We start from the raw sequence: 12541 nt of genomic DNA, 5'->3' as shown, positions 1-12541 counted from the left end.
GCTAACTTGATTTAGAAACAAAATGGGTCATTTGCCATTTCCTGTTCTCAACTCATTTTGATGTCCTCTATGACCGAACACACAAACCAGAATAGAACCTAATTGTTGATTGTATCTGATGTCAAAATTTTAATGTGCTTCAAATCTTTAAGGTAGAAATTTATAACAAATGAACAAACTTCTCCTGTACACTCAAACGTTGGGGGACATTTATGCCTTTGTAAATACTCTGTTAGCATTAATTATTCGAGTTTCTCTTCGTGATTTTCCGACAAGGATTTGAGATCAACTGATAGGAGAGAACTAAGCCAGTGTTTAGAACTTACCACTATCCCAACTTTGTCAGTTTACTATATCCTCCAAATATGTTATTTCCACTCTCGATCACTGTAGTTGTTGGCCCTTTTTTATCACAACAGGAGTGAAAGTTGGAAGAACACTAACCATCTCTAGAAGCTCGATACAAGTTCATCGTAGTTGGAAAAGCCTGGTGTGTTCTTCAACCAATTCATCAGAATCTGCCCCTGAGTTGACGAGAGAATCACTGAATCCTTAAACGGATATACTGCTCGTTCCAGCACGGTTATCATTCCTTCAACGTGATAAAATTTAGCTTCTGCCAGCAGTTCTCGGCGAATGATCTCATCGTTAGGGACGATAAGCTCCCCCGTGCGCAGATAATTTAGGATGAACCGGATGTGGGTCCCATCTCGATCAATGAAGTAAGATCCATCCTCGCCAGACTTTGTGTCAAATCTGCCTGAAAGCATGGCGTGTAACATGGAACCTGCGATAAGGAGCAAAAATATATTTCGCTAAGAAATCAGCTAATGTAGTCAAACACATGCATGTATACATATCTTCGGGATGCACTCCCACTGTGATAAATGAGAGAGCTAGGGGTGATTGAAACATTCTCCTTATTTCTTGATGCGTTTAAACATTCTGAAGATATTAAACAATCATTCAATAGTTTGGATAAAATTATGGGTAATGCATATTTTGAAAGAGAGTGCTACTTAAATATTTATTTTTACGTCTCTTGACTGTCTTCTTGTGCCTCGGTTCTAAGCCAATTTTCTTCTGAGAAAACTAGATTTACGCATTGAATTTAAAATCGAATTATAACGAACACATCCGTTTTATGAGAAAAAGAAAGTGGAAATGTATGGAGAGCTTTGTGGAGTACATGCAGTCTGAAATTAGCGCGTGGAGGGCTAAACGTATTTATTGTGTACAATTCTCAGAAAAAGCTGTTTTTGACCGTCATCCAAAAGAATCCGTAATTTTCTTCCGGAATTCATTGAAAAAGGAAAATTCAAACTGGATATTTCAAAAGTTTAGAAGCACATTTCTGAACAAAATTAACAAAATTGACAGAGTCATTAATTTGCGCGCGAATGAGTGATTCCTTGAGACAGACCCTTTTAAAAATAAAGTGTTATCTTCCGTCACGAATCATATAAAATTACTCGGGCTAGTTTATCCGTGCCCCTTTTACGTTTGTATTCCCTACAGAACAGTCGAACTGATACCTTGCCGAACCTTAACCAAATCATCTGCTTATAAATCCCACCCCAGGGCCTCGCTCGTATTTTGACAGTACTTATACAAATCATAGCTGCTAACCCGTCACTAATTTCTTTGTTTTATACTTCCACAAATGACAAAGGCATAGCAGCTGGTTTTCCCAAGTAATTGATCAACGTCTTTGATTACAAAATTTGCACATGAGTGAGTCGTTCATTTGCGCATGAGTGACTCCTAGAGCCAAACCCTTTCAGAGTGAAAGTTTCAGCTTCCTTAAAGGTTCAAGTTTCGTTTAGACTTTGTCGGGCTTCTAGTTGTTCTTTATTCTTCATTTCTCTCCTTTAGTACATCGTTACCTCCTTAGTGTAAACGTTTCTGTCTAATAAAAATTAAACCACTAACATTTGGCTTTCGTATGTTTAAAAACCATGTTTTCGGAATACGTCTTCATAAAGACGACTAAACCTTTCCAGACCAATCGAAGTTCATTTAACAGAAATCACTTTGTAATATTCTAAGTAACAGTGAAATTACCTGGATCTTTAGTCATGGTCTCTGGACTTTGTCATGAAGATATGGCCGCCGACATTCAGTTTCAACATCTTCGAGAAGTGAACATGTTCAAGCTTCTTCGCCACCTCGTCAAAAGGTTCTTTCTCCTTGCGAAGCTTGTTCGTCTCCCGCTTCAGAATGTCGTGGACGTCATCAATATGCTTGTAGAGTTCTTCAAAGCCTCCATCGCTGAGTGAATCCTCTACATGCTGCGACTTACGAAATGACGACATCTTTCTTCCGCAAGAGACAAGATAATTTCACGACGCAGTACTGAATTAGAATGATCTGTTTCCTCGCGTGACCGCTCTGCCCCAGTGATAATAGTTGTAAGCCCTTAGATTCCCATATTTGTAATTCTAATTTTTCCAATTTCTCATGGTAGAATGCATTTGAACTTGTCTTGTCACGTTACAAAAGAGAACGCAAGCTGAGTTAAACACGAATCTCAAGTGATAAATTCTAAAGTTTGTGCTAAATTTTAAGCCACAAGCGTATCAAACTAAAATTTATCAAATTTCTATTTGTATTTAAACGTCGATTATTCTCAGAGATGTTGAAACTGAATGTCGGTGGTCATAAATTCACGACAAGTCTAGAGACCATGACTAAAGATCCATGTATTGAACTTTACTTAGCATATTACAAAGTGATGTCTGTTTAATGATTTCAATTGGTCTGAAAAGTTGTGATAATACGCAAACTAAGGACTCAGTCTTCATCTTTTAATCAAAGGCATCTATAATCTATGTTAGAAACCAGCTGCTGTGCATCTATCATTTATGGAAATTGACAGGAAAGATGCCGTGAAGGAAACTGTCGGTGTTCGATTATTTGGTAGGGCAGACAAACACTTAAGGGGTAAAGATAAACTAGCCCGTGAAATTTTATATAATTCGTGACGGAAGCTGATACTTTCATATTCAAAATGAAGGAATTACTCATTCGCGCGCAAGTAAACGACTCTTCATTGGAAATGCAATACTAAACTTTTGAATATCCAGTTTGAATTGCCTTTTCTTACGAACTGCGGAAGAAAATTACAGGCTCTCTTGGTTGACGATAAAGAACAACTTTTTCTGAGAACAGAACAATGAAAACGCGTTTAGCACTTAACACTTCAAAATCAGACTGCATATTATCGAAAAAGCTCTCCGTACATTTCCACCATTTTTTTCTCGTAAAGCGAATGCATTCGTTATAGTTCGATTTTAAATTAAATGCGTAAATTAAGGTGTCTCAGAAGAAAATTGGTTCAGAACCGAGACAGAGGAAGAAAGTCAAGAGACGTCAAAACAAATATTTAAGCAGCGTACTCTTTCAAAATATGCATAGCCCGTGGTTTTATCCAAACTTTTTAATGATTGTATGATATCTTCAGAATATTTAAACGCAGTAAAGACAGAGGGGGTATGTTCCAACTACCCCTACCTCTCTCTTTTACCACAGTGGGAATGCTATTCAACATGCACATGCATACCCGACGATCAGTATACGAGTATGTATTTGATTTCATGGCGAAATGTTTATGCTCCTTATCGCAGGTTCTATGCTACACGCCATGTTTTCAGGCAGATTGGACACAAAACCTGGCGAGGATAGATCTTACTTCATTGATCGAAACGGAAGCCACTTACATCCTGAATCAACACACAAGCTATAAGCATCAAATGTCTCTCTATGGGGAATCAGCTGAAACTAGAGCAAGCATTATTTGGCAATAAGCAAAGGATTTGTGGTTGGTTTTCAAATAAGAAAGGTTTGATTTCTTTATAATAATAGACATTTTTATTTAAAAAATACAATAAATAACACAGGCACAGGTTAAACTCATTTATATAATTGTATAAATTCTGTCTATATATATATATATATATATATATATATATATATATATTGTAGATGATCATTCTATATTTTAAAGAAAAACTTGCCCTTAGGTTTTCATACAGTGATACATGCTGTTAAATATCACTGAAAAATACAAAGCGAATATATCAATTTCGTGAATTAAAATCATGTTATCCTAGGACTACCTAAAGATGAATTGATTTTAGTATTTCAGACAATGGCTGGCCTTCTCAACAATACTTCAATAATCAAACACAAACATCACGAAAATCGAGACCGTTTCTTACTACGAAATTCCACTCATACTTAAGCATAGAATTACATAACAAACTTCAGTAAATCTGGTTGACATATTTAAGTCTTAAACGAATTTCAAGTCAAAGTCATCTAAAACTGGTTATATTTGTATTAAAATAAATCCATAACTAAGAAAATATAAATCAGGCTGGTTTAAAATTTATCAACTTTATCAATTCATTTAAAACATAACAATGTTAATGATTTCAAGCTTACTTCACATACATAAGCTGCCCCTCTGGATGGTAGTGTTTTCTGAGTAATGCAAGATCCTACTAGCAAGATGATTAAGACGGCAAAGCATGAAAATATACCTATGAAGTGACTCCACAACAGTGTAAGACTAACATGGAATGTAGAAAGGTTTTTTCAATAAATCAAAAAGTAAATGCACGAAGCACCTCAAGCCTGTAGTATTTTCTAAGCCACTTGAGATCCTACCGGCTAGAGGTATACGACCAAGGAACAGGAAGATATTTTTGACAAAGTGATGCTGATGTAGTGTGAGACTATATAGAATGCCAAAAAGCAAAATTCAACGAAAATTGTGTAAAAATTGGGCAAAGTCGACTATATATTCAAGCTGTACCTCTAGCCGGTAGTATTTTCTAAGCCTCTGAAGATCCTACCAGCTAGAGGTACAAGACCAAATTTAAAAAAAAAATGTAAATTTACTCTTGTAAGAGGTAATTGCAAGGAGTGGAAAACTACGACTCGGAGTGCAGGAAAGTATAATGTGGAGCAAAACCTGCTAAGAATTGGGCAAGCTGTACCTAAAGCTGGTAGTATTTTTTAAATAAAATGCTCACGTTACCCAAAGAAATAAAATTAATTACAGTGAATTCGACTTATTAGAATATCCATAGTCCCAAATAAATGCAACAAAAGAGAAAGTTCTTCCTCCACGTTGTCTATCTATGTATTGACCTGCTTCGTGACAGTCTTCTTGTAGCACTTTTACAATGTCTTTGGTACAGTGCTAGAAATTTTAATAATCATAAAATAATTACGGGGGCTTCTACTGAACTGATCATAATCACAGTTGCCAAAGAAGTACAAATAAGTAACTTATTAACACGGAAAACCTGTTAAAGGTTTGATTGTTATTTTTAACCTACATGAATTATCTATTACATAACACGATCAGGTAAAGGTCATGAACACCAGTCTAAGAATCTGCCCAGTCACATAATAACAGACGTTATTAAGTGTCGAATCCAAAAACTTCCATTTCATTCACACGAAAGCTTTGATTTCCTGTCAGAAAAGTGCTTCCCACTGCGCACTGATATGTATTGTTGAGGGTCGTGGTGCAATTGTTAGTATTTGGTGCGTTGTGGATGAGAATATCATGAGTATTGCCACCTCCAAATACTGGGCCATAACTGCTGTTGCACCAGATAGAATAACCTTCCTGTTCAGCTCTCAAGCGCATTTTTGTTGGTCGCAGACCACTTGGGTTGACGAGGCTGAATAGGAACGAGTTTTGTGCCCTTCTATACCCTGAAGAACCTTGAAAATACAAATGCGATTTACACACTTCATATCTAGTGGATTTACGACTAGGTTTATAACTAATAAAACTAAGAGTAATCTGTTAGACCGTCTTTATTCAAATTGCTTCAACGATACAGGGTTTCAAGAGTCATGTACACTCTATCGGAGATAAATTATTATTAATAGTACTTCTATCAAGTAACTCAGAACTCGCCGGGATATGATCTGCGTCAAGACTCTTCAGATATTTTAATCATTAGAGACAGAGACAAGTCATTAATGGACTAATATTTTTCGTTAGAATCTTACCATCCCATTCTCCTTCGGAATATCCTCCAAATATGTAATTTCCGCTCTTTATCACTGTGACTGTTGGCCCTTTGTTGTCACAACAGGAGTGAAAGTTGGAGGCAGCCCAGCCATTACGAGAAGCTCGGTATAACATTTCAACACTAACACTGTGAAGGATTGGGATGTTCTTTAACAACTCCACTAAACTTTTGCCTTGGTTTGCTGAGAGGATCTCAGACTCCTCGAAAGCGGTTTTTCTGACGGGTTTTTGCGTCAGCGCCTTTATCATTCCTTTGACTTGATAAAATTTGGCCTCAATCAGCAGTTCATGACGAATAATCTTATCATCGGGGACGACAAGTTCCCCCGTGCGAAGATAATTCAGGACGTAACGGAAGTGAGTTCCATCTCGATCGATGAAGTAGGTTCCATCCTCGTCAGGTTTTGTGTCAAACCTTCCAGAGAACATGACATGTAACATGGAACCTGGATGAATAAGCACACAAAATGGCGTTAGTTACATTTGATTCAGGTCGAAAAATGTCGGAATTATTGGGATAAGGTAATAAATGGATAAGTTAATTATATGGAATACTTTTCTTTTGCTTTTAATCCTATCTATTAATCCATCTATTTCTGCATTTACGTTTCCCTAATAAAGGTTTTTTCTTTCACTTTTGATGTCCAGAGAACGTGAATGACGTTTAACTTTCCATGTGAGTGATCCATGTTGAATGAAATTCCATATGTCTTTAAGCAAGGGATTTATGTTATGATCTGGGCTTCTGGCAACGTGTCCGCACGTTCGCAGTTCGTCAGTCGATTGTAATCAGACCCAATCTTCACTACCCTTCGCCATCCTCGTTGCCCCCTCCAACTAATCAGTTCATTTTCTAACCAAAGGGAACTCAATTTAATCGTTTCGATCTACCTTAAAGCAATTAAAGTTGACATTCGCAATGATTCGAAACACTGTGACGCCATAACAATGTTTCGAATTAACTTCAAGATCCTTTAACAACTCTTATTAGCCAGTTATTCCCACACTGTAAATCGAACGGATCTGTTTCAGCCCCCAAAATAGGGCCATTCCGTTGAGTAAAATACAATCCTATTTTAAGGGCTAATTTGGCCCTTCTGGAAAAGAGTTGTTTTGGCCCCAGCAAAGAGGGCAGAAATGGTCCTGTATGGGAAAATGAGGGGTACTTTTGGAAAAACGAGGGGTACTTTTGGCTTTCAATGGGGTCAAAATGGCACGATTGCATGGCCAAATCAGCCCTTCTGGAACCAATTCCTACCTTAGAGGGAGTGAAAATTGGTCCCTATTTCGTGGCCAATTTGGGCCAATGTATGGTCAAAACAAAAAAAATTTAATGGCTAAATCAACTCCGTATCCTAATGGGAAGTGCCTTAGCCTTGTCCAAGATAAAGAAAAAAAATTGCGTTGAAAAGTGAACCACTCTGCACTCTCCGCGCGCTCACTGAAGCGGCATTCCTTCGAAACAAGTTTGCACCACGAGGCAAAATCTTCAGCAATTTGGGATGTACACTCGTATGGGGCGAGCTCCCAAGAAGGTCTTCCTTGAACAGATTTTTCGTTGCCACACCGAAAAATACTGAGGCTGATTAACATAGTCTTTGACGAAATTTAACCTAGATGACCCTGGATCGCTTTCTTCGCTGGAGCTCTTCGACAGCTACAGCCTACCAGATACTGAAGTGCAAGTGTACATGTGTCATCTCATTATGACGTGATGGGATTGAAGGGATTTCCAAATCAAATAAAACTCATGGGGTACAAGTAGTCTTAACATGAATCGAGTGACCACGCCCACTTCAACGCCCCACTCAAATCGAGTGTAATTTTCGAATGTTTTACCATCGTGCAGATTCTCTACGGAAAAAAGCACTCAATGTACCTCTGAAATATTAAACTATAATATTGTGGCTTTCTATTTCGCTAATTTTCTAACTTGAAGGTAAAGTTTTTCCCTCGTCATTTTTACTTTTTCTCCGAGCAGTTGCTTGAAATTAACAAGACGTTTTTGATCAAAACACGACCGAGCGAAGGGTCTCGGGCGATATCTCTTTTACGCAGGCGCAAATTAAAAATGTACCAAAGGAATCAAAAAGAGGAACAAATTTCCTTTGTTTTGATATGTAAAGTGTTGAACAAAAAGCAGATTTACCCTCGTCGAATGGCGTTTCAAAACAGCTGTATCTTCCTCCTTTTGATTTTTTCCTGTTTTGTAAGCGTGAAAGCAGTAGGAGCGGGATCGGAAAACTCACAAAGCGCTTCTAAAATTTATCTGCCATCGTTTACTTACGAGATAAACAAGAAAGATTTGTGAAGTTCGTTGAAGTATGAAGTCTAAATAAATGCCTTTTTAAAGCTTTTTTGCTGGATTTTTCGTAAACTTCCCCAATTCATTTTTCGTTTCAGCTTACTAATCTATTCTATTTCAAAGCAATGTAAAGACGAAGACGGAGAACCATGAGTCGGTCCTTTCAACGATCGTAAACAAAGTGTTTGAGCAATCAGGTATACGAGATGTAATAATCAATAGCCGCATATCAGAGGTCTTCAGAAAGAAAATATTCTGTCTTCAGAAAGCTGTCAAGAAAGCTACTAATCGTGGTGGAAGGCAATTTAATGCACTTCTCAGCAAGTTGGAAACGGGCCCTCGGTATCGATTTAATATCATAACGATCTCAATATCACACAGTTTTGTATCTTTCTTTCGTGGATTCACCTTTTTAACGGGGGTGTATGTTGAGTATTCATGGCAAAATCGCTTTGTTTTTTCTATTTCCCTCTTTGGCCTGTCCGCCATTTTGAAACGGAGATCATGCGCATTACGTGGGTTAGTGGTCGCGTACACCTGGAACCGAGAAAAACAAATGTTCGTCGCGCTGGGGAAAGAGTTTGATATGCACCACAAGTAATGCTGTTTTTCCAGCCCGAGTACAAATTTACGTTTTCTTGCTTCCAAAATTTTCTTTTAGGCATTGGTAGAGGTTAAATGGAAATTTCAAAACTTTGTTAGAAAAGTGTTTTTGACGGAATAATACCCATTAATAAGCGAAAAAACCATCGTCTTCGTTGTTTCTCCTCCTGCTCCCGGCCTCATATAGATCACGCTTCCCACCCCCCTTTCTCCCAAACAGAATCAAAAATATTTCAAGTTTTATTCTGATCGCTAATTTTTCATAAATACTCGTGGCACTTGCGTAAAGAACAGTCTATTACTTTTAAGGTCACCAGATAGTCTTGTGATTATTGCTCAATCAATTTCGGTCGCTGTTGCCCTGTTCCCTCCCTATCCTGGAGCCTATTACTAATCTAAGTAATGGGCTCCTGCCCTTCAGCACTCATGGGATTGGTATCTTAGTTTAATATTAACAACATAGCAAAATTTTTATTTTGAGCAAACAAATTTATTTTTAGTCCTCAAAGTAGCAAGAAATGCATTAATATAACATCGTACGAACCTTCAGCGAATGAACTCAACAATCAACTGAACAATTTTGTTGGGAAGAGCTTTCTATGCTGACCTCAACGAGGAGTTCGTATCGAATCACGAGGTCCAACTCTTCTACATGGTCTTTACAGTAATTACCGGTTTAATACAATTACTCATTAAAATACACTTTCTACAAGACAATTGTTAAACTTTCTCATGCATTCTTCACATAGATTCCTTTCAAATTTTCAAATGAGTTTTACTTCCGAAAGACCGAAACAACGCCGCACGAAACGCCATGCCTACGCGAGTTGATTGCACGGCCACATAATTAAATTTCTTGTCGGTACCTTGGTAAACAAAACCTTTATGGTGACTGAGATAGCCGGTGCGTCAGTGAAAACTGTGTAGTTACACTAGATTGAACTCGAGACTATTTACCTATTTAAAGTGAATTTCTGGGTCAAACAGAACCCGATATATAATTTTTTTTTCAGAGAAATGGCCAAAAGTAGACAGCTATGTTTGTAAATGATTACCTAACGTCCTTGAACCGGTAACACCTGTTGTGGAAGGAAAACGGGCAATCTGCTTACACTATAGCATAAAAAATAAGTTGCCAGTAACAAGAATTAGCTGAGACTTAGGAGCAACAGAATTAAGAGAAGTTTCTTTCGGAATATGCGAAGTCGAAAGACTGGATTTTAAATTTGGGATCGATTTGCGGAAACCCACTCCCTGGGCCGAATCTGCTAACAACCACCTGTCAAATGAGGCTCTTTCGGCCACTCTGAAGTTTGTTTCGTGGTATGCAATTTTTTTTTCCGATGGGAAACTGTGCAATCTAAATTGTCCATCCATCACGGAGGGAAAATACTTTTTATGACACCGATGAAAGGTTTTGTCTTTTAATGATATTTTTAGCTTAAAAGCCGCGAGTTCAGTAGAAATTATAAAAGTTGTTATGTTTGGATAAAGCTGATGGTTGAATGGATTTTTTGATTTATTTATTTAATGGAAACCTTGCTGTGTTTGAGTTATTCGAGTTTCAAAATATATGGAGCTGATAATGCTGAATGTTCTGGATCGAAATGACTCTTTTCTTTGAGGCCAAAAACGATCTGAAATGGCCCCAAATTAAGGTTAACTGACCCTTTGTGGAAAAAAAAAAATGGCCTTATATGGGGGCTGATTCTCAGTAAAGGGGCTGAATCGATTTTCTCTTTTGGCCAAAACGGTTTTTGGTAGGGCTGAAATGGTTTTTTGAAGGGCTGAAATGGTTTTTATTGGGGTCGACTTAGACCCAGTTGACAAATTTACAGTGCAGGTTATGTATTTTTAACTGCAAGAAACACGAGTAAGTTACCTGGATCTTTAATCACGGTCGACAAACTTGTCGAGAAAAGGTGGCCGCCAACACTAAGTTTCAGCATCTTCGAGAAGTGGACATGCTCAAGCTTCTTCGCCTCCTCACCAAACGCTTCCCTTTCCTTGTGAACCTTATTCGCTTCCTGTTTTAGAATGTCGTAGACACCTTTAATGTACTTGTTTACTTCTTCAAAAGCTTCATCGGAGGGTAATTCGGACGCCTCTTCGAGCTCTCTTGGTGAAGACATCTTAATTTACTAGAACAGCAAGACACCTTTGGGCAGCATAAAGTGATATTACCGTGCCTTTTTAGGTATGCAACGAACAATTGATTCCGGGAATCATTCAATTTCCCGGAAGCAATGCATAATTTATTCCTTGTCTATGACTGCATGTCTAGAAATAAGAGCATACGCGATTAAGCGTTGCCACAAGTAGACCCTACTTTCCTCACTGATTATAAGACTTCCTCAAAGTGCTTCTTGATGTTATTTTATTCTAGGTTTTGGTAAATTCGTAGCTGAATCAAAAATTGGACTGTTCATAAGTGTTGCAAAAAAAGATTTTCCAGGATACAATCCCCTTGAAAATAGCTCAGGAGTTGAAATAATTCCATACAGAGAACTCAGTTACATACTAGTTTAGAGTTTATCGACGAGGGAAAAATTAGTCAATTTTGCCTAGGTCAATCATTAATCAGAATGTTGCTTAGCCTTTCTTCTTTAACAACAACAACTGAATTCAGTTTAGAAATAATAAGCAAGATTGTTCGAAAGGCATTGAGCAACTTACTTCGCTACGGGATTAAAATCTAATCGGCTTGTGCTTGAATTTATTTGGTAAAACAAGTGCAATAAGGCTAACATATTTTGCTAACTTATATTTAGGGATTGGAGGCGTAAGAACTCAAAAGTTTATTACAAAGCAAACAGAATAGAACTCAGGAGAGTAAATCACACCACCTGTGAATAATTATTAGATGCCCATTCTTGTATATGGTGGCCAAGGTACTAGTCATAGGCTAACCGCTGGCTGAAATCTAGGCAGTGACAGGGATAAACAGATTTGCCTTCACATATAGTCTTTGCCCTCGCACAATACTATGGGTGTTAAGAGAAAGAAAACGCATGATTAATGTTTTGGACGTGGACCGCCGAAGTGTCCACCAAGTGCCATGCATAATTTTTTTTAGAGATCGGCTTCGCACGAAGTATACAAAAATCCCAATCTCTTTTCGCCTAACTTTTTTTTTCCATACATAGAAAATTACAGACGGTTAGCGCTGTTCTTTTGATTGTTTAATGACCCTAGCTATAGTCCGGTCTGGGTCTCGAATTAACCCCCGACTGTCCGCCATTTTCACAGTTCAGCGGTCTCCCAGCCGTATCGAACGGGTAAAGGGAGGGAACATTCTCTAGACTCAGATCTGAAATTTCTTAGCTTCTCGCGAATAAATTGTTCTAACGAGGCGATAAACTGATAGAGTCCCAAGTGAGCCTGGGAGAATCATTACCAATCATCGCACATGTAAGACACAACCAACTGGCCGTGCAGGAAAAAGGTTGAGAGAGCTAACTGAAAAAAAAGTCTTCACAGATCTTGGACATGCATAGCCCTTCTCACGTTATCAACCTGAAGATTATCTAAATTTCCATTTTATTTAACTTTCCATCAGTGTCATCGTGTCACGT

General features: G+C 38.0%; 2 protein-coding genes and 1 pseudogene across 2 annotated transcripts in view; 1 reads left to right on the top strand and 2 right to left on the bottom strand.

Annotated features, from left to right (window-relative positions):
- The window catches only part of LOC131793486 (glycine dehydrogenase (decarboxylating), mitochondrial), a 202057-nt gene that overhangs the window by 72305 nt on the left and 117211 nt on the right, over window positions 1–12541 (top strand). The gene's annotated exons all lie outside the window — the stretch shown is intronic.
- LOC136277329 (BTB/POZ domain-containing protein KCTD4-like) lies at window positions 329–2315 on the bottom strand (annotated as a pseudogene).
- LOC131793493 (uncharacterized) lies at window positions 5435–11098 on the bottom strand. The gene is made up of 3 exons (XM_059110909.2): window positions 10849–11098; window positions 6037–6504; window positions 5435–5742 (listed from the first exon to the last, which is right to left on the bottom strand). Exons 1-3 carry the CDS (start codon window positions 11096–11098, stop codon window positions 5435–5437), a joined length of 1026 nt encoding a protein of 341 aa, XP_058966892.2.

This window comes from Pocillopora verrucosa, chromosome 12 (genome assembly GCF_036669915.1).
Source record: "Pocillopora verrucosa isolate sample1 chromosome 12, ASM3666991v2, whole genome shotgun sequence".
Classification (NCBI taxonomy): Eukaryota; Metazoa; Cnidaria; class Anthozoa; order Scleractinia; family Pocilloporidae; genus Pocillopora; species Pocillopora verrucosa.
This window is presented reverse-complemented; position numbering and strand designations above follow the sequence as displayed.